This window comes from Salarias fasciatus, chromosome 17 (genome assembly GCF_902148845.1).
Source record: "Salarias fasciatus chromosome 17, fSalaFa1.1, whole genome shotgun sequence".
NCBI lineage: Eukaryota > Metazoa > Chordata > Actinopteri > Blenniiformes > Blenniidae > Salarias > Salarias fasciatus.
The window spans coordinates 664,556-686,382 of NC_043761.1; the positions used below are offsets into that span (position 1 = coordinate 664,556).

The 21,827-nt window shown below is 51.6% G+C and overlaps 1 protein-coding gene across 5 annotated transcripts in view; it reads left to right on the forward strand.

Moving 5' to 3' along the window:
• The window catches only part of LOC115404089 (plexin-B2-like), a 74,810-nt gene extending 66,641 nt beyond the window's left edge, over nt 1-8,169 (forward strand). For all 5 annotated transcript variants that reach the window (XM_030113239.1, XM_030113240.1, XM_030113243.1 and 2 more), the window contains exons 32-43: nt 839-985; nt 1,354-1,431; nt 1,672-1,750; nt 2,041-2,141; nt 2,294-2,375; nt 2,460-2,611; nt 2,831-2,988; nt 3,262-3,409; nt 5,748-5,812; nt 6,520-6,595; nt 6,706-6,780; nt 7,379-8,169. In XM_030113239.1, the coding sequence (XP_029969099.1) occupies nt 839-985; nt 1,354-1,431; nt 1,672-1,750; nt 2,041-2,141; nt 2,294-2,375; nt 2,460-2,611; nt 2,831-2,988; nt 3,262-3,409; nt 5,748-5,812; nt 6,520-6,595; nt 6,706-6,780; nt 7,379-7,483 (1,266 nt within the window). In that variant the 3' untranslated portion in view covers nt 7,484-8,169. The remainder of the gene's footprint in view (nt 1-838; nt 986-1,353; nt 1,432-1,671; nt 1,751-2,040; nt 2,142-2,293; nt 2,376-2,459; nt 2,612-2,830; nt 2,989-3,261; nt 3,410-5,747; nt 5,813-6,519; nt 6,596-6,705; nt 6,781-7,378) is intronic.
• The last annotated feature ends 13,658 nt before the right edge of the window (nt 8,170-21,827 follow it).

The window sequence follows — 21,827 nt, forward strand, 5'->3', positions numbered from 1 at the left end:
CTTCACTCTTCACTCCTCACTCTTCACTCCTTCACTCCTCACTCCTTCACTCTTTAATCCTTCACTCCTCTCTTTCTGATCAAACCAGGTTTCAGGGTTCAGGGTCCAGGTTTCAGGGTCCAGGTTTCAGGGTTCAGGGTCCAGGTTTCAGGGTCCAGGTTTCAGGGTTCAGGGTCCAGGTTTCAGGGTCCAGGTTTCAGGTTTCAGGTTTCAGGGTCCAGGTTTCAGGGTCCAGGTTTCAGGGTTCAGGTTCCAGGTTTCAGGTTTCAGGGTCCAGGTTTCAGGGTCCAGGTTTCAGGGTCCAGGTTTCAGGTTTCAGGTTTCAGGGTCCAGGTTTCAGGGTCCAGGTTTCAGGGTTCAGGGTCCAGGTTTCAGGGTCCAGGTTTCAGGGTCCAGGTTTCAGGGTTCAGGTTCCAGGTTTCAGGGTCCAGGTTTCAGGGTCCGGGATTCAGGTTCCAGGTTTCAGGGTCCAGGGTCCACGTTTCAGGTTTCAGTTTTCAGGTTTCAGGGTCCAGGTTTCAGGGTCCAAGGTCCAGGTTTCAGGGTCCAGGATTCAGGTTCCAGCGTCCAGGTTCCAGGGTCTAGGTTTCAGGATTCCAGTGTCAGGGTCCAGGTTCTCCAGACTGTGGTCTCTGTTTCCCTGGTTCTGTGGATCTGATTGGACGGTTTGAGTCCAGAACCCTTCAGAAGGAAATCCGGGTTTTATGAGAGGAACCTTCAGACGTTACCTAGAACCTGCTGGCTGGCTTCCATCGAGAGGTGGAACCGCTCCGTCGGTTCTCCTGACGGGGAACGTCTTGGACCCGATGTCATGACCCGATCCAGGTTCTGCTTCCAGGACACCGCCGGAGAACCGCTGTACAAACTGTTCAAGGCCCTGAAGCACCAGGTGGAGAAGGGTCCGGTGGACGCCCGGCTCCGCAGGGCCAAGTACACCCTGACCGACACGGGGCTGCTGGGGGGCGACGTGGACTACCAGGTCCTGGTGAGTCCCCTATCCACAGAACCCCGAGTACCAGGTCCTGGTGAGTTCTGTCATCATAGAACACCTGGAGGACCCGGTTCTGGTGAGTTCTCTAGTAATAGAACCCCTGGCGTCCAGGACCGTCTGCAGCAGTGAAGACAAGTTCCACAAAAAGCCAAACCTGGTCCGTCCTCTGGGACGGACTGCAGCGTCTCCAGAACCTCCAGAACCTTCACGGTTCTGCTGTCGGAACAGAAACACTCTGATGTTCCGTTTGTTCAGGTTGAGATAAACGGGCCGGGTGTTCTCCTGGGAGAACCTCCAGCTGTTCTCACTGTGGACTGACTGTCCAGAACCCTGACGTGACTCCGGCCCCTGTCTCCTCTCAGACCCTGCAGGTCCTGGTTCACGGAGAAGGTCCAGACGTGACTCCAGTCAAGGTTCTGAGCTGTGACACCATCACCCAGGTGGGTTCCACCTCAGCCTCAGTCTGTCTGTCCTGGAGAACCCGGAACTCCTCAGGAGAACCTTCAGAGGTCCTCAGGACTCACTGTTCTGCTGTAGACCTGGTCTTTCAGCTGGTCCTGGTTTGGAGTATTTCTTCAGTCGTGGTTCCGTCTGTTCCCTCCATCGTGGTTCTGCAGAGTCGCGTTCTGCCAGCATGATGTGGAAGTTTCTAGAAGTGACTGGAACGTCTGGTTCTCCAGGTGAAGGAGAAGATCATCGATCAGGTGTACCGGAACCTGCCGTTCTCTCAGAGGCCCGCGGTGGAGAGCGTCGCTTTGGGTGAGAACGCCGCAGAACGTGGCGCTGCGTCTCCGTCAGAGAACCTGGTGGACATGCAGAACCTGGAACCCAGCTTCAGCACTGTCTCATTCATGTGACGACACAGTAGAACCTGCAGAGGAACTCCACTGAAGGGCCCGTGAGCACTGTTAGCATTAGCATTAGCATTAGCATTAGCACCTGTCGCTGTAGCTGTGATTAGCATTAGCTCCTCTTGTCAGTAGCCGTGATTAGCATTAGCATTAGCATTAGCATTCCGTCCTCACTCCGTGGTTGTGCTCCGTCCACAGAGTGGCGTCCCGGGTCCACCGGTCAGATCCTGTCCGACCTGGACCTGACGTCCCAGAGGGACGGACGCTGGAGGAGACTCAACACGCTGGCCCACTACAACGTGAGTCCACCAGGTCCAGAGACAGACCAGGACCAGGACCAGGACCAACATCTGCTTAGACCAGATCAGGAGAGACCAGGACCAGAACCGAGGATCCACCACGGTTCTCTGGAGAACCTCCCTGGGTTCCTCACTGTCCTCTGCTCCTGCAGGTTCGAGACAACGCCACCCTGGTTCTGTCCAGAGTCCTACACACACAGTCCGTCCTCCAGAACCAAGACAGCCATGAAGAGAGTGAGCACACACACACACACACACACACACACACACACACACACACACTGAGCGGATCAGCTGAGCGCGGCTCCTGTTCTCCAGGGAACGTCCTCCTGGAGGACGACTGCACGTTCCACCTGGTCCGTCCAGCAGACGAGCTGGACGAGGTCAAGTCCAAGAGAGGGAGCATGAAGGACAAGAGCATGACCAAGGCCATCACCGAGATCTACCTGACCCGGCTGCTGTCCGTCAAGGTGACACACACACACACACACACACACACACACACACACGAGAACGTCTCCTGCAGACCTGTGATTCAGTATCCTCCACCACATGAGAATGTCTCGTCCACCGTGTGTGTGTGTGTGTGTGTGTGTGTGTGTGTGTGTGTGTGTGTGTGTGTGTGTGTGTGTGTGTGTGTGTGTGTGCATGTGTGCGTGTGCGCGTGTGTGTGTGTGTGTGCGTTGCAGGGCACGTTGCAGCAGTTCGTAGACGACTTCTTCCGCAGCGTTCTGTGTTCCGGCTCCGTTCCTCCGGCCGTTAAGTATTTCTTCGACTTCCTGGACGAGCAGGCTGAGAGACACGACAACGTGGACGAGGAGACACTGCACATCTGGAAGACCAACAGGTACCGGACTGTCCCAGACTACCCCGGACTATCCGAGACTATCCCGGACTACCCAGGGCTATCATGGACCATTGTGGACTCTTCTGGTGTGGCGGCACCCTGAGACAGCAGTGGACCAGAGACGGCAGGAGACAGCAGGAACATAAAGAGACGGAAACTCTGGACACACTCCAGAAGACCACAGAGACACAAAACTGCAGCAAAGAGACACAAACTCACTGGCAGTGTGTGTGTGTGCTGTCCCTCTGTCTGTCTCTGTCCCTGTGTCCTCAGCCTTCCTCTGAGGTTCTGGGTCAACATCCTGAGGAACCCTCACTTCATCCTGGACGTCCACGTGACTGAAGTTGTGGACGCGTCTCTTCACGTCATCGCTCAGACCTTCATGGACGCCTGCACCAAGACGGAGCACAAGCTGAGCCGGGTGAGTCCCACTCATCCAACATGGCTGCCGGTCTGACTCATCCAACATGGCTGCCGGTCTGACTCATCCAACATGGCTGCCGGTCCGACTCATCCAACATGGCTGCCGGTCTGACTCTCCAGTGGCCGAGTTGCTCGGTGCCGACTTGACTGTAGCTGCTCACCAACTCGGCCAAAAGCCTCTTTTGGCCGAGTTGGGGGGGGGGGCTGCCCCGGGGGGGGGGCTGCCCCGGGGGGGGGGGGCTGCCCCGGGCCCACTGCTGCGTGGGGGCCCATCTTGAAAGGGGGAAAAAAAAATTGTGCTGAAGAAAATGGTAAGGAAGGAAAGTTGGAGTCTATAACAGTCGCGTTCATGAGGACAAAGTTGTTTAAAAAGTAAAAATGAAAAAACGCTCGCCCATGCTGTCTGTTGTTTAGTTTTCCCGGAGGTAGCCTACAGCCTGTCATCCTCTCGGTTTCGCTTTTACCGTAATGCTCAGAATATCTGCGCACTGCTAAATAACGTGTCGCTTAGCGAGTTTACTGCGGTCAAGCCAGCCGGCGCTCTGACTAACAGTCAAGTGAGCCGACACGTTATTTAGCGGTGCGCACATATTTTACGCATTACGGTAAAAGCGAAACCGAGAGGACTGCAAAACAAACGTGAATCACAACCTTATAATTAATAGAAGACGCGTCACGCATGAATAATGTTGACAAAGAACTAAACTGAACAACAAAGTAAGTTAAAGAAAGCTTGTCCTAACGCTGCTTTTCAGTCAGTAGGTCAAATGAACTGAGAGACACTGAGCTCAAATACTGTTTCTCTCACAAATATTGCCCTACAGTGAAGTGATTCACAAGTGATTTGGAGTCAATAGGTCAAATAATCTGGGAGCTACTGAGAAAAAAAATATTTTTTATAAAAATATTTATAAGAAAAAATATTGGAAATGTTAAAAAGCTAAAAGAAAGAGGTGTGTCTGAGCCAGACAGTGTAGTACATTACACACACTATACGCTGTCCATTACATTATCTGCAGCATTTTTTTTAAGCGATTATATTTTAATGAGGATGTTCAGGCCACAAGGGCCCATGGAGCACTGCTCCGCCCCCCCTGGGCGGGGACCCCTGCTCCGCCCCTGCTCCGGGTCCATTCTCCACCTCTAACCTGTCAGTCTCCATCATCACAGTTTGTCCTCCAGTCCCGCCTGCGACGTGAGGAGAAGCGGCGCAGCGGCACGAAAAAAACTGTGCAAATGGTCGCGCCGCAGCCGCATCGCGATTCAAAAACAACAGAAAAAAAGAGGCTTTTGGCCGAGTTGGTAAGCAGCTTACAGTCAAGTCAGCACCGACCAACTCGGCCCTTTGAGCCCCCCCCCCCCCCCCCCCCCCCCCCCACCACCCCCCCCCCCCCGCGAGGCCGACTGGGCTTTGATGCCAACTTGACTGTATCTCGGGGGCGGGGCCGAGTTGGATTGGTGCTGACCTGACTGTATCCCGACTCATCCAACATGGCGGCCGGTCTGACTCATCCAACATGGCAGCCAGTCTGACTCATCCAACATGGCGGCCGGTCCCACTCATCCAACATGGCGGCGCCCCGGCACTGCAGACCCAGAACCTGGTCGGTTCTCTGAACTGTTCTGGGAAACTGAAGCTTCTCGTCTCTCTGGAGAAGCTGTGAACCCTGAACTGTTCAGAGACCAGCATGAACCGTGTTCCAGAGTGTACCATGAACCCGGTTCCAGAGAGTACCATGAACCCGGTTCCAGAGAGTACCATGAACCCGGTTCCAGAGAGTACCATGAACCCGGTTCCAGAGAGTACCATGAACCCGGTTCCAGAGAGTACCATGAACCCGGTTCCAGAGTGTACCATGAACCCGGTTCCAGAGAGTACCATGAACCCGGTTCCAGAGAGTACCATGAACCCGGTTCCAGAGAGTACCATGAACCCGGTTCCAGAGAGTACCATGAACCCGGTTCCAGAGTGTACCATGAACCGGGTTCCAGAGGGTACCATGAACCCGGTTCTAGAGTGTACCATGAACCGGATTCCAGAGGGTACCATGAACCCGGTTCCAGAGGGTACCATGAACCCGGTTCTAGAGTGTACCATGAACCCGGTTCTAGAGTGTACCATGAACCGGGTTCCAGAGGGTACCATGAACCCGGTTCCAGAGAGTACCATGAACTCGGTTCCAGAGTGTACCATGAACCCAGTTCCAGAGAGTACCATGAACCCGGTTCCAGACTGTACCATGAGCCGGGTTTCAGAGTGTACCATGAACCGGGTTCCAGAGGGTATCAGTGTGTTGGGTTCCAGGTCTGAACCCGGTTCTCCTCTTGTTCTGCAGGAGTCGCCCAGCAACAAGCTCCTCTACGCCAAAGAGATCCCCACCTACAAGAAGATGGTGGACGAGTGAGTCTGGATCCTACCACAGAGCCCCGGTCCTGATCTAATAGAACCCCGGTCCTGATGTAATAGAACCTGGGTTCTGTTTTATCAGAACCAACACCACACACACTCAGCAGGCTCATCAAGTGTGTGTGTTTCACACCTTGGTTCAGTTTGTGGTTTTTCATCCAGGATCTGCTGCACAGATCCATTGATCCAGGATCCATTGATCCAGGATCCTTTACTGGTCCAGGATCATACGATCCAGACCCAGAGGGTTCAGGATTGCGTGGTTCTGCTAAAGACCGGTCCAGAATGTGAACAGGATTCATCAAGCAGCTGGAACTGCTTGTGGAACTCACCTTCCTCCACGTTTCATCAGATCACTGTGACGCTGCTCAGCGGCGCTCTGGCTCCATCTAGTGGCGCAGATGTGTAACGACAGTCTAGTCCTCCGTCACAGCGCTGTGGAAACAGTATGGTCCTTAAAGTAGAGCCTCAGTCCCTGACCTGGGTTCTGGGCAGCAAGTCCTGGACTTTAGAACCTGAAACCATCACACACACACACACAGACACACACACACACACACACACACAGAGACCACTGCAGAACCAATTTCACCTGCAGAGCTGACATTCACAGTCGTGAGTGTAATCCACCCGAGTATTGCAACGTGTGTGTGTGTGTGTGTGTGTGTGTGTGTGTGTATGTGTGTGTGTGTGTTCCTCAGTTACTACCGGGGCATCAGACAGATGGTCCCTGTCAGCGATCAGGACATGAACACACACCTGGCCGAGGTGTCTCGGGTAGGAAACACACACCTCTGACTGTCAGCTGAGTGTGACCCCGGCTCCCTGACAGCACACCGTGTGTGTGTGTGTGTGTGTGTGTGTGTGTGTGTGTGTGTGCCTTGCAGCAACACACGGACCAGCTGAACACCCAGGTGGCGCTGCATCAGCTGTATCAATACGCCAGCAAGTACTACGACGCGGTGAGCACCGTTCTCTTAACGGGTTCTACTAAACCACGTTTCACCGGTTCTCCAGAGTTCCTCTGAGCTATCCTGGGGTCTCCCGAGTCCTCCCGGGTTCTCCTGGGGTCTCCCGAGTCCTCCCGGGTTCTCCGGGGGACTCCCGGGTTCTCCTGGGGACTCCCGGGTTCTCCAGAGTTCTCCTGGGGACTCCCGGGTTCTCCGGGGGACTCCCGGGTTCTCCTGGGGACTCCCGGGTTCTCCAGAGTTCTCCTGGGGACTCCCGGGTTCTCCTGGGGACTCCCGGGTTCTCCAGAGTTCTCCTGGGGACTCCCGGGTTCTCCCGGGTACTCCTGGGGACTCCCGGGTTCTCCAGAGTTCTCCCGGGTTCTCCTGGGGACTCCCGGGTTCTCCTGGGTTCTCCTGGGGACTCCCGGGTTCTCCTGGGGACTCCCGGGTTCTCCAGAGTTCTCCTGGGGACTCCCGGGTTCTCCAGAGTTCTCCTGGGGTCCCCCTGTTTCTGTTTCTGTTGTATCGGAGAGGTTTCTGAGTCTGCCAGCAGCCACCAGGGGGCAGAGGTGAGTCTGAGACGTTTGCGTTCTGCTCGGTTCTCCTGCAGATCATCCAGTCTCTGGACGAAGATCCGGCGGCGCAGAACAAACAGCTGACGCTCCGCCTCCAGCAGGTCGCCGCCGCCCTGGAGAACAAGGTCACCGACCTCTGACCCCTGGGACGGAAGGGGCGGGGCCTGGAGGGAGGGGGAGGGGCCAGACTGTCACATCAGAGAGACTTTCTGGAGGGTTCCTGGAGAACGTTCTCGGTTCCACGCTGACAAAGACAAGGAGAAGAAGAAAAGTGGTTCTCCTCGGTACTAGAGAAAGTTCTGCGGTCCTCGGTACTCCGTCGTGCTGGTTCGGGTTCTGGGGAGGGGAACTGGCCGACCAATGAGAAAGCAGTCCGGTACAGCACCGGCCAATGGCAGGGCGGTGCGTTCAGGGTCCGGGGAGCGTGGGACGTCACGCCGCCGAGGAACCCGTGGAGAACGTCTGCTCTCCTTCTGGACCAGGTCTCCATCTCACTGCAGCTTCTCCTGAAGGTCTCTGTTCTTGGTTTTGGTACCAAAGTGGAGCAGAACGTTAGACTCTAGCAGAACCTCAACGCAGAACCTTTGTTTTTACATTTTGAAAAAGTCAAGATTAAAAACCTTTAACTGTTTTTTAATTCCGGATTTGAGCTAAAAGTTTCTCAATAATTCAACTTCATGGTGGAGCTGAGCGACGGACGCAGGACTTCCTGTGTTCAGAAGGATTTTCACACTAAAGGAGAAAATGTTCTGATTTCATTCTGAATGTTTTTCCTGCTTTTATTGTACGAAGATTTAAAATCACATTAAACTGTTTTAAAAACTTTGAATTAGCTTATTTTGTTTTTTTCCTTGAAATACTGAATGTTTTTTATTTTCTCAGTAATTCTTCAACGTTCAACGTCTTTTATTTTATTTTCTGATTCTTTCACAAGATTCAAATACTTCATCCTTTTTCTGTCTGAACCGGTTTTCTTCACTTTTTTACCGTTTTTAATGCAACGATCAGTTTGTCCCACTGAGGCGGAATGAAGGAGGGACCAGGTGGGACCAGGTGGGACCAGGAGGGACCAGGAGGGACCAGGTGGGTCCAGGTGGGACCAGGAGGGACCAGGTGGGTCCAGGTGGGACCAGGTGGGACCAGGTGGGACCAGGTGGGACCAGGAGGGACCAGGAGGGACCAGGTGGGTCCAGGTGGGACCAGGTGGGACCAGGTGGGACCAGGTGGGTCCAGGTGGGACCAGGTGGAGCCAGTTGGGACCAGGTGGAGCTGGTCCCAGAATTTATCTTCTTTATGAAAACTACAACATAAGTTCTCCTGATTTGAACCTTTTAAAGGTGCATAAAGGAGTTTTTCAGCTTCAAAATTACTTATTTCCACCATAAATATGTGACAAATGTTCAGGTATGTGCAGAACGTCCCTGACGTGTCCACTGCTAGCAGCGCTAACAGGCTAACTGTCTCCTGAAGGTCTCAGTCCGGTCCTGAAGGTCTCAGTCCGGTCCTGATGGTCTCAGTCCGGTCCTGATGGTCTCAGTCCGGTCCTGAAGGTCTCAGTCCGGTCCTGATGGTCTCAGTCCGGTCCTGATGGTCTCAGTCCGGTCCTGAAGGTCTCAGTCCGGTCCTGATGGTCTCAGTCCGGTCCTGAAGGTCTCAGTCCGGTCCTGATGGTCTCAGTCCGGTCCTGAAGGTCTCAGTCCGGTCCTGATGGTCTCAGTCCGGTCCTGAAGGTCTCAGTCCAGTCCTGATGGTCTCAGTCCGGTCCTGAAGGTCTCAGTCCGGTCCTGATGGTCTCAGTCCGGTCCTGAAGGTCTCAGTCCGGTCCTGATGGTCTCAGTCCGGTCCTGATGGTCTCAGTCCGGTCCGGCTCCAGAGTTTCTGGGGAGAATCTGAGAGGATGGCGTAAAGCGCCCCCTGCTGGCCGGACTGGCTGAGCTTCGTTTCGCCTCCATCCCTCCTGATGCTGAGCAGCAGCTGAGCAGGATGAGGACGGATCCTCCAGACTCAGACCCCAGGAGCAGAGGTTAAAGGTCACTGCAGCTCCACTCAGACCCCAGGAGCAGAGGTTAAAGGTCACTGCAGCTCCACTCAGACCCCAGGAGCAGAGGTTAAAGGTCACTGCAGCTCCACTCAGACCCCCCAGGCAGGAGAACCTTAGAGGTTCCTGCAGCGCTGCTAACAGAGCCAGGAAGGAGTTCTCTTCCGTGCACGTACATGCACGCACGCCACAGGCACGAGCGGTTCACTAAGCTGCGTTACGCCCGAGGCCTGCGGGGGGCGCTGTTTCCCCTGAAACGTGCAAACTTCTTAATGCAGCGTTAAAGAGTTTTAATCCCGTTTCTAATCCGGACTGACGGACTGGACTTTGTCTCCATCTTGTGGCAGATTTGTGTCACTGCAGTTATTGACCCTTTTCCAGATTTTTCTTCTCTTTACAATCTTTAAACAAAGAAATGACGGGGAAAAGACCGAGGACAACTGTCCCCGGCAGAGACTCCGTCCCGTGAAGACAGTTCAGAGACAGGAGGACTGACTCCAGGGGACAGAGGACAGGGAGGACTGTGTTGGACGAGTTGCTTCACAGATGGAACCGAGTGTGTTTTTTTGAAATGGCATCAAATAATGTCTTTTCTGTCCGTGTTTGTTTTTGGACACATGTGGACAGTTTGTGGTTTTATTGTCAAAATGGACACGTCTGCTGGTTCCAGGTCAGTTACTCAGTTTGAACGTTCTCCCAGGTTCAGTCAGCAGAACCCTGATTCACGTTCTTCTGTGGTCCTGGTCCTCTGTGAGCCGCAGGACTTGCCGAAAGGACATGTCTGTCCTGATGTCCCGGGCTGTCCTCAGATGTGTCCTGAGGGCTCTTCAGCCTGGAGACGTGAGACACATTTGGAACCACTGGAGCCCCCCCCCCCCCCCCCTTCAGCTGGACGCCTGGACATGTCCGTCCCACCCGGGCTCTGTCCTCCCAGGTCCAGGTCCTAGATCCTCGTCCTCCTCCAGGTGTCCTTTGCGGTCAGGACGGAGCTCCTGATCTCTGCTTGGAACGCGTAAAGGTGCGTCACACCGGACGCGTTGCTTCACGGGCGCCACTGACGCCTCAAAGTTGACGCGTGTAAAGTGTGGAATTCGACGCGTGTTCAAATGACACACGACGCGCGGCAGCTCATTGGCGGGAGTGGGAGGAGCTTCTGTGTCCTGTCTTCATGTTGACAATAGCGGAGACACTGACTCGGCTTTATTTAATAAAGAAAGCCAGAAAACGGCGTCGTCAGGCGCCTGTGCGACGTTTTTGGGTTCATCCCGTCCTGCAGCGGCTTTTGCAATTTGGCGAATTTCACCATTTGCTCCAGGAGCTGAGTGAGAACGACGTTCGCTTTCAGCGGTACTTCCGCCTCTCCCGGGCCGGTTTGACGACCTTCTGGCCCGTGTCGGCGCTCTAGAGATGCGCGGATTGCGGTTGCACCGGCGGAGCCCGCGGAGAACCGCGGATCGGGCGGATGACGTGTCGAAAAATTAAGATTTTAATTACAATCGGGCGGGTTGCGGTTTAAGCACTCAAATAAAAAAAAAGCAACTTCAGTACACTTAAACACTATTCTGCGGATGCCGGGCGGGTTCGGTTTTGAAAATTGATTTAAAAAAATCATTCATTTGGGCGGATAGCAGGCGGATGGAACAATGAGCCATCCGCGCATCTCTACAGCGCTCAGAGCGCTCGTCTGTGATTGGATGACGCTCGGCGTTGACGCTTCCAAAGGTCAATTTTCCCAACTTCAGGCGTTGACGCCTGCAACGCGTGAACACGTGTGACGCGTCGCCAACGCTCGAAACGCTCGGAAAGCGCCGCTGGAAAAGCGCCTGACGCACGTCAGGCGCGTTGAAGCTCGTCCACCAGAGACTTTGAATGTAAAAGCGACGCCGTGACGCTGGCAACGCGCCGTCCTGCGGGCCGGGCTGGGGAGTAACGGATTACATGTAACGGCGTTACGTAATCAGGATACAAAAAATTGTAACTGTAATCCATTACAGTACACACAAAAATTATGTAACCTTGTTACAGTATATCTGATAAAAACGGATTACTAAACGGGATTACTTTTGAAACCAGATGGAATATACCAGAATTACAACACATCCGCGCCGTGTACACACACTGACACTTTACGACACTTTACGACACTTTACGGCACAAACCGCCACATCGCAGATCTATAAACAGTAGACACCGTAGATATATAAATGATAGACGCCGCATCGCCTCCCGCGCTGCTGACTGGAGGCAAAATTTTGAAAATTCACGGTAGGGAGTACGGAATGTTGGGAGTGGGCATCCCTGTTGGATGGTTAACATGACTGCTACTAAACACCTTTCAGGTGGATGCCCCTTGATTCAGGCCTGATTATTGTTTGTATTAAAAAAAAAAAAAAAAAAAAAAAACTAAATGGCCACCAAAGCGAAAAGTGATTTTTGTTAAAATCTTTTATTTTATTCACTTGTACTTAATCTATGCATCAGAAATTTATTTATGTGATGAATGTCATATCAAATCTGTATGAAAGACTACGCTACGTTCTGTGTTTTATTGTATTGGAGATATAAAGAGGCAGAGGTGTCAAGAAAGTTCTCTCCCACGCCATGTCTTCCATGTAGCCAGTCAGTCCTGGAAGAGCTGGGCTGATCGTGATCACCTGGGCCCAGAACTGTTTGTTGCAGGTGATTCAAATCAGCCCCGCCCTTTGTTAACTGACTGGGCACAACAAAAACATGGCGTGGGAAAGTTCTTTCTGCCCACCTCTGTAAAGAGGATGTGACGTAGTCGCGAGAAGTAGGAAGTGAATGTTTCCTGTTCCCTGACTGAGTTTGTCCGGTGTTTGCGGTCCTCCTTACCGTCTGAAAGTGTCCGTCCGATCGATGTTCATCCTGGTCACGGCATGTTAAGTCATTGATGAGAAGTAAGTTATTAGGTAGATGTATGAAGTCCAGAGCAAAAATCCGGTTCTCAAGCAAAAGATCATCAAAGCAGACCGAAACCTCTTCCAGCGCTTGCTCGTGTCCAAGGTAGAGATGCGCGGATTGCGGTTGAACCCGCGGAGCCCGCGGAGAACCGCGGCTCGGGCGGATGACGTGTCGAAAAATTAAGATTTTAATGACATTCGGGCGGGTTGCGGTTGAAGCACTCAAATAAAAAAAAGCAACATTTCAATAGCCAAAACACCATTCTGCGGATGGTGGGCGGGTTCGGTTTTGAAAATTGACAAAAAAATCTTTGGTGCGGACGGATAGCGGGCGGATGGAGATTTTAAGAAGTGGTTGCGGATGGAAAAATGAGCCGTCCGCGCATCTCTAGTCCAAGGAAGCTGGACGTGAGGTTGACCTGAAGGAAATCCTCAGCTATGAACTTTCGCCAGTTCCACTTTCACTTGCAGACACCTCCGGAGTAGTACGATCCACGACCAAAGCAGCTTTGGGCAACATTCTCCAGAAAAGCACAACTGTAGAAAAACAACTGCCAATAACAAACCTGAAACCTTGTGTGATCATCGATGGTCAGGCACTTGTCCAAGCAATTGGCAAGCCTGCAGATACCCACAATTTTGGACAACTCGCAGACCGTTTTGTCGCCTCAGTCTTCAGTCACTTCAGTCAATCGTGTTCCAGAGTCAATGTCATATTTGATCGGTATGAAGCACATACCATCAAGGATACCGCTCGGGTTTCACGGACAGGAAAAAGCCGGCCAATACGTCGCAAAGTGGATAACAGGGACGTGCCACTACCTGTCACCTGGAGACAGTTTACTGACCTCCCAGAGAACAAACAAGATTTGGAACACTTCTTGAGCATGGAGCTGATCCGTCAAGCAAAGTCAACATAAGGACATCGCGAAGTCGTGACTTCTGGAGGATTCCATGACAGGATGGCTGCAGAATCATCTCGTGGAACAGACGTCAATTCCCTGAAGCGTAACCACGACGACGCTGATACCAGAATGCCGTTACATCGTGAATGTGTGACAGATCTTGGATTTGAGCGGCTGGTCATTAGTTCCAGAGACACAGACGTTCTTGTTCTCCTTGTTCACTTTGCCAGTGACCGAACCAGAGAGATCTGTTCCAGACAGGAACAGCGAAGCAACGGAGCTTTGTTGCGGTACACAGTGTAGACCTTGATCCAGTTCTCCATCACAACCTTCCTGGATTCCACGCCATATCAGGCTGTGACACCGTCAGCCAATTTTGTGGCACTGGCAAAGCAACAGCCTGGAAAACATTCACCAGTAATTGTCCCTGACTGGACGGGCTTGGGCGTTTCACACTCACGGAACAAACTCTGACTGATGTGGAGAACTTCATCTGCAGGCTGTATTCCAACAATGAAAATGACACAAACATCAATGATGTGCGTTTTAAAATGTTCCTCAAGGGTTCCAAAGATCCAGAGAAGTTACCACCAACTCGGTCTTCCTTGAAGCTGCACATTCAGCGAGCACATCATCAGTGTACTATTTGGCTCTCTTCACTGATCGCACGGTCAGACATTCGTCCCCCGGCTGGAAATGGATGGAACCAGGACGGCACAACTGAAAATATACTTCCTCATCTGATGAGCGATGAACCATTGCCAGAGGTTTACCTCAAACTCACACAATGCCAGTGCAAGAACCGTGAATGTCAAAGATGCAGTTGTCGTCTGAAGGCACTGAGATGCACCGCCGGTTGTGGTTGTTCTGAGGGAACTTGTCGAAATCCTTTGAACTGTGCCCATGATGACTCAGACTAGATGATATTTTCAAGCTTTTTTGTTATTGTAGCTTGAGAGCATCTTCAAAATTTCATGATATCATCATAAATAAAAAGATCGGTGACTTTGTTATAACTAAGCGTTTTCATAATGGTGTTCATCTTTGATTTGGCTACAAAGTAATAATAAAATCATATTAAATGTATAAAAACATGGGAATCTATCTGAACTAAGTTCACCATGCGTCACACGTGATAATATCTTCAACTACAGCAAATTTCAGAACATTATCTGAAGTACATACGAAGCTGTGTCATGTTATTATAATTCTGTATTTTCGACCATGGTGGCCATTTTGTTTTTGCTCTAAAAAATTAATAAAAGCCTAATTCAGTGGGCATCCACCTGAAAAATCTTCTGTATGGATCACTTTAACAGTCTGAAATGAATGCCGGCTCCCAACAGTCTGTACTCCCTAAAGTGATTTCTAGGCCCCTTTTCAGACTTTGCCTCTAGTCTAATATGTTTAACTGTGAATAAATAACCGGCGTTGCCGTGGATTTTACCCCCTGCTGCTGCTGCCGTCACGGCTGCTGCAGAGAGAAACTCTTTCTCTGGATGGAAACGAGACATTCGGTATTTCAGTCAGATGAGGCCAGAACTTCTCTGTACTGTAAACTCTGCCTCCAGCTGTGAAAACGCTCTCAACTCTGGACATCCAGGGACTCTTCAAACCTGAAGACACGTCTACAGGTATGAAACACACCTGAACCCACAGTGAAGCTAAAGTCTTATTAACCTGCTAACCTGTCAGTAACCTGTCAGTAACCTGCTAACCTGTCAGTAACCTGCTAACCTGTCAGTAAGCTGTTAACCTGTCAGTAACCTGTCAGTAAGCTGTTAACCTGTCAGTAACCTGTCAGTAAGCTGTTAACCTGTCAGTAACCTGTCAGTAACCTGCTAACCTGTCAGTAACCTGTCAGTAACCTGTCAGTAAGCTGTTAACCTGTCAGTAACCTGTCAGTAACCTGCTAACCTGTCAGTAACCTGTCAGTAAGCTGTCAGTAACCTGCTAACCTGTCAGTAACCTGCTAACCTGTCAGTAACCTGCTAACCTGTCAGTAAGCTACCGTATTGGCCCGAATATAAGACGATGTTTTTTTCCAGAAACTGCATCCTGAAAAGTGGGGTGGTGTTATAATCGCGGACTTACGGTAGATGGTCAATACGCATCCACACCGCTAGATGGAGCCAAAGTATCTCTGAGCAGAGAGCGAGTGGAGCGATGAAATGAGATCAAATGATCTGATGAAAAATGGCGGATCATCTGGAACAAAGGGGCTGAACGCTGGACAACTGAGCAACAACAGAGGAGAAGTTATGATACCAACTTTAAACTGATGGTGATCAACGCAGCAGAGTCATCAAACTACTGCCAAGCCGCCAGGAGGTCTGGTGGAGCAGAGCCTCGTTCTGATTGGAGAGCACAGAAAAAACACTGCAGATGCTAACGCTATGAGAAAAGCTTTCCTGGTCCTGAGAGACGCTTCAGAGAGACTGATAGAAGGGAGAGAGAATACGTCTCTGAAAGACGGACAGACGGAATGTCCACCACCAGAGCCTGATTCAGCTGAAGGAGCTGGACAGTTATTTACATCATTTATGCAGTTTGGACCCCTTGAGGTTCTTATTTGTTGCTTATTGTTTCTTATTTTGAGAAAGAGAATATATTTTTTAATTTTATATCTCGTGAAATGTTATCTCAGTTGTGAGTTTTTGAGTTTAGAATAATTGTATAATAAAAAGTTGTTTTATGAGTGACCTTACTGTCTTCAGCATTTTTTATTTTTTTCCCAAAATGATCTTTGAAAAATATGGGTCGTGTTATAATCAGAGTCGTCTTATATTCGGGCCAATACGGTATTAACCTGTCAGTAACCAGCTAACCTGTCAGTAACCAGCTAACCTGTCAGTAACCAGCTAACCTGTCAGTAACCTGCTAACCAGCCTCACCAGGCTGAACTCAGAAGAATCTGATGGAGGCAGTAATCTCTTCAGCCTGGATGGAGGATTTACTGGAGACTGCATGTTTCCTTCTGTCACTGAGGAATGAATGACCTCTGACCTCTTGGAAAAACACTGTTCATGGCCGACCTGAGAGGAGGAAGAGGAGGAGGAGGAAGAGGAAGATATCAGCACACTGAGGACAGAGCAGCATTGCTGATGCTCATGCTAAGCTAGGCTAGCTAACGGTTCATCAGGAAGCGGGCGGCGGCGGCGGCGGCGGCGGCGGCGGCGGGCGTGGCGATTGGTCCTGGGGGAGTGGCTGCAGCAGGAGGGACGTTTGGACATTTCTGTTTTCTTTCGTGTTGAATGAATCAAACGTCCCTGGAAGCTACAGAGGCGTGTCTGGCATTTCCAGGAAGTTAGTCGTTGAATGCTATTGGTTGGCTGGCGTCCGGGGGCGTGGCTTAGCCGCAGATGGAAAGTGCTGATTGGTGGGAGGAGACGGTGTGGGTGCAGGGAGCTGTGGACAGTCCAGCAGGCCGGGGGGGGAGGACAGCCTGGATGAGAGCGTCGTCGGGGGGGGGGGGGGGGGGGGTGACCACAGGAAGCCAGGGTTCTGATTCAGGTGACGGGAGGGAGGGAGCGAGGGAGGGAGGGAGCGAGGGAGCGAGGGAGGGAGGGAGCGAGGGAGGGAGGGAGGGAAGGAGGGAGGGAGCGAGGGAGGGAGGGAGCGAGGGAGGGAGGGAGGGGAGGGAGGGAGCGAGGGAGGGAGGGAGGGAGGGAGGGAGCGAGGGAGCGGATCAGGGAGGTCTTCAGGCGCTTGTCCAGCTGAAGGAAGGGTCTGACGCCAGGGCGGCCGGCCGGCGCCATCGACCACATGTCTGCGTGATGAAGTGGTGAGGTGGTGAGGTGGTGAGGCGGTGAGGGGGTGAGGTGGTGAGGTGGTGAGGCGGTGAAGCGGTGAGGTGGTGAGGCGGTGAGGCGGTGAGGCGGTGAGGTGGTGAGGCGGTGAGGTGGTGAGGTGGTGAGGTGATGAGGTGGTGAGGTGGTGAGGTGGTGAGGTGGGGAGAGCGAGAGTCCACACCGATGGAGACTTGATGATTGTGTGCAGAGATGAAGTCCAGCAGGAGACAGCGTCAGGACTGAGCAGGTGGGCAAAGAAAAGTCTTGGCTGTCAGAAAAAGAGTGAGAGTAGGAGAGGGGTGAGGGGAGTGACTTATGGAATCCCTCTGAAGGAGGATCTTGGAAAGATGGAGGAGAACGTTGGTGGTGGGCGGGCGATTGGACTGAGACCACTTGAACCTTGGAGACAAGACGAGGCGGCGGAGCGTTGGTGGAGGTTTGTCACTGTGGGACTTCAGGCTGCTGAAGTCCAGGAAGAATCTGGATTTTTAGGCAACAAGCATCAGTAGATATGGTGCAGACATATGATAGATGTCGGTTTAGACTGGTTTTGGACCTCTGAGACACATTGGAACTTGCTGAAAATTAGCATAATATGGTTCCTTTAAACCGTAGTGTGAGATTATGTTCCCGCCACCTTCACGCTGCTTTGAAAGCCAGCGGTGTGGACGCTGCTGCCTGCTGCAGGCAGATCCCACGTGTGGAGGAGAACGTGGCGACGGAACCTGTGGAACAGGAGAAGAGTGTGATGGTGGTGCACAGCGTGGCCACGGGGGCTGTGAGGACAGGAAGAGGACGGCTGCACTCCAGCAGATCAGACAGACAGGAAGTGGTCTGATGCTGAGGCAGCAGAGCCACCGAGAGCCGAGCCTGAGTTGAGACCTGGACCAGGACCTGGACAAGGTCCGGCAGTACACTCGCTGGTCCTCAAGAAGGGTTTTTATACGTCACGGTTGAAGTGATGAACTTTACTTTCCAAGCAAAGCAGAAATCAGAGGAAGCTGCTGCCGCTAAGATTCCTGGGAGTTCGGGGTGTGACACGGGAGACGGTGTGTGAGGACCTGCAGCTCAGAGGAATGACGGAGAAGCCGCTCGTTTCCCAGCAGTCCCAGCGGTCGACGTCGTCCTCTCAGGCAAGGATCCAGAGCATCTCTCAGAGGAATTCGCTTTGAGCTTTGGGGAAGGGGGGGCTGGAGTGTGTCGTTGTTGAAGTGTGGGGTGTTCGTGGTAGTTTAGTTGTGAATTTTTACAACGCTTGTCGTAGAGCGGAGACGGACGAGTTAGAGGACAGAAGGACAAGGCGGTAGGACAATAATGTGGCTGGGGGAGTTTAATGCTGGCAGTTTTCTGTGGGGGGGCGGAAGTGATGGTCACGGAGCAGCTTCAGAGCAGTTGGATGTGGTTAAAGGGGGGTCTACGCCCACAGTCGGCGTCGGATCTGACCTTCTCAAGCTCTGGCTGATCAAGTGAGTCGGGAGGTTTCCAGTGGGGTTAAAACTGTCTGCAGTCTCGGTATCCGGAGCTGAGATGCGTCTCGGACCTGTTAGGAGCAGACTGGACGCTGTTCAGGACTCTGAGACGAACATGAGCCAAGCTGATGCTTTGTGAAAAAGTAACTGTGAACTATAAAGATGCTGCAAAAACCTCTGCAGGGCAGAAGAAGGCAGGAGGGGAGAAGCAGACGTTGGTTCCTTGGTGGACAGAAGAATGTTCTCCAGCTGTAAAATCAAGAAACAAGGCTTCAACAAGTTTAGAGTGTTTTAATGTTTCTGAGTTTGTTGAGTATAAGAAAGAGCCGGCAGGGAGGAAAACTGAAGGCAGCTATTGGCAGAATGATTGTAGGACGATGGGGAGACACACGGCTCGAAATGACGTTTGGAGAGTCGGGCTGCAGACGTCTTGGACTCTCCAGTTCTGGGGAATGATGGGATGCTGCAGAGAAGGCAGCGCTGATGGGAGGACTCTGCTGAAGTACACAGCAGCTTTAACCTGACAAAGGATGAGAGAACAGAGAGAAGAGACGAAGGAACGGTTTCTTGGAAACCTCAGAACTCAAACAGCAGCCGGACGTGTTGTTTTCTCTGAGGGAGCTGGAAAAGACCAGGACCACAGCAGAAGTTACAGCTCCGGGAAAAGACAGGATGAGTTCTGCAGTGTTGGAGACGATGTGCTTAGTGTGTTGTTGGTGTTATTTACTGAAGCGTGGGAATGTGGTGGCTGTGGTTATTCCAGTGAGGACGCCAGGAAAAGACTCGGCGACAGCGTCAAGTTACCGGCCAGTCGCAGTAACCTCTCAGCAACCTTAACCTCGGTCAGACGATGGACAGGACGGTTGTGGAAAGAGTGAGTTTTTATGCTGAATCACACATTTATTTCCCGTTTCAAAGTGGCTTCAGAAAGCGTCGGTCGACAGTGGATCCCGTTCTAAAACCAGAGCGGCATAGAAAGGCTCAAGGATGTGGATGTGGAAAAAGCTACGATACGCTTTGGAAAGAAGGGGGCGGACCAACACTGGAAGGCTTGGTACAGATGGAAAGAGGTACAACTGGATTAAAAGCTTTCTCAGTGATCGAGAGATCCAAGTTAGAATCAATAGCAGCTCCTCAGACTGTCTGACTGGAGGAAACGGAGTTCCTCAAGGCAGTGTTATTTCTCCTCTTCTTTCTTCGATCATGATAAATGACGTATAAGAAGGACTTGATTATTCTGTTGGAAAGTCGTTATTTACAGATGATGGGGCCGTCTGGAGGAGAGGAAGGAGCGTCTCCTTTACTGACATGGTTCCGGTTCCGGTTGAGTGAACGCTGGCGCGCTCTTGCTGCCGCTGCTCACCGGTAAACTAAACAAGACAAAACTGTGATCGCACAGTATTGAATGTCGTGATCGACTTGTGGCTTCGGCTGTTATCTGTGGCCTTTCTGGACCTGTGACCTGTGGCTTACCTCGGACCCCTGGCGCCCTCGTATTCTCCTCCTGAGAAGCGATGTGGATCTATCAATTAACGAGATGGTTTGCTGTCATCTGGCTCCTGGTGTCATACGTGTCCCGGCCCCAAACAAATGCTCTCCTCCTGTACTCTGCTGCCGAACTTTTAAAACTTCGGCACCACGTCTTCGTTCTGCGGCCACCACCTGGGCTCGATATCCCGCCGGACATCGCCTTCCAGCCCCGACGGAGATACACTCACCGTGGATCACGCCGTAAGTTCCAGTACAATGACTCTCATCCAATAAAATCACTCTGGTCCACCTTTCGCCGTCCGTCCCGTTACGCTGGTCGGGATGTTGACCACAGCGTCCTGGCTAGCTTAGCTAAGTCAGCTAACTCCACGGCCAAGAGCTTCTCCACCACTGTCAACTTCGGTGTCCTCAACATCCGCTCTCTCAGCAGCAAGGAGCATCTCATCCGTGATGTCCTTGTGGACCGAAAGCTTGATTTCTTGTGCCTAACTGAAACTTGGCAGCAGCCAAATGACTTTGCCTCTCTGAATGAATCCGTGCCTCCGGGGTTTGTTTACATCTGTCAACCCCGCACGTGTGGGCGGGGCGGAGGTCTCGCGATGTTACACCGCGAGAGTTGGAAAGTCGTGCCGGTACCTGCTGCTCCAGTGTTCTCCTCATTCGAGTACTCTGCCTCACTGCTCCCTGGACCCTCTCCTGTAATTGTGGCTACCATTTACCGACCGCCAAAATATAACAAGGACTTTTTGAATGACTTTTCTTACCTACTTACTCACTTCTCATCTCTGTCTCAAAATACAGTTATCCTTGGTGATTTCAATATTCATATGGACAATACCACAAATCCTCTTTCTAAAGATTTTTCATCCTGTTTAGAAAGTTTTGGTTTGCAGCAATACATTAACTTCCCAACCCACTGTAAAGGTCATACTCTGGATTTAGTCTGCTGCTCTGGTATCACTCCTTCTGACTTTACGCCTCACACGCTGCCATATTCTGATCACATGTTAATTACTTTCAATACTAGCCTCTCTTTATCCAAAGTTATCCTCCCCCGTACCATATCATTCCGCAATATCAAAAACATAAATGTTGACACCTTCTCTTCAGACATTAATAAGTTCCCAAGCACACTTGTCAGTAGCTCACCTGACGATCTGGTCTCCCACTACAACAATAGCCTCCATACACTCCTGAACAGTCATGCTCCACTAAAAACCAGATCCGTCTCTTTCTCCCACTCTTCACCCTGGTTCACCCCTGCCCTCCGTCAACTCAAATCCCGAGGTCGACAGCTGGAACGGCTGTACAACAAAACTGGACTCACCATACACAAAGAAATGTACAATAATCATGTCATGCTTTATAAGGACCATATTTCCTCAGCTAAATCTGCTTACTACTCTGGTCTAATTCACTCCAATCAACACAACTCAAAAACCCTGTTCTCTCTTCTCAACAACATCACAAAACCCCCTGACTCTCTCCCCCAGCACATGCAATCTACTGATTTTTGTAACTCCCTTATGTCTTTTTTTGTTTCCAAAATCTCTGATATCCACCAGCAATTGTCTGCATGTGGTACTGCAGTCTCTGGAGTCTCTACGATCCCCATCTTGCCCATCGTAACCGCATTTTCTAGCTTTGTCCTCCCCTCAGTCCAAGTCATTTCTGAATTCATTCTTAAAGCCAAACCCTCCACCTGCCAGCTTGACCCCCTCCCTACAGTTCTTGTAAAAACCTGCTTATCTTCACTTGCTCCCCTCATCACCAACATCATCCATTCCTCTCTTATTTCTGGCACTGTCCCTCACTCATTCAAAACCGCTACTGTGACCCCTATTCTGAAAAAACCCGGCTTGGACCCAT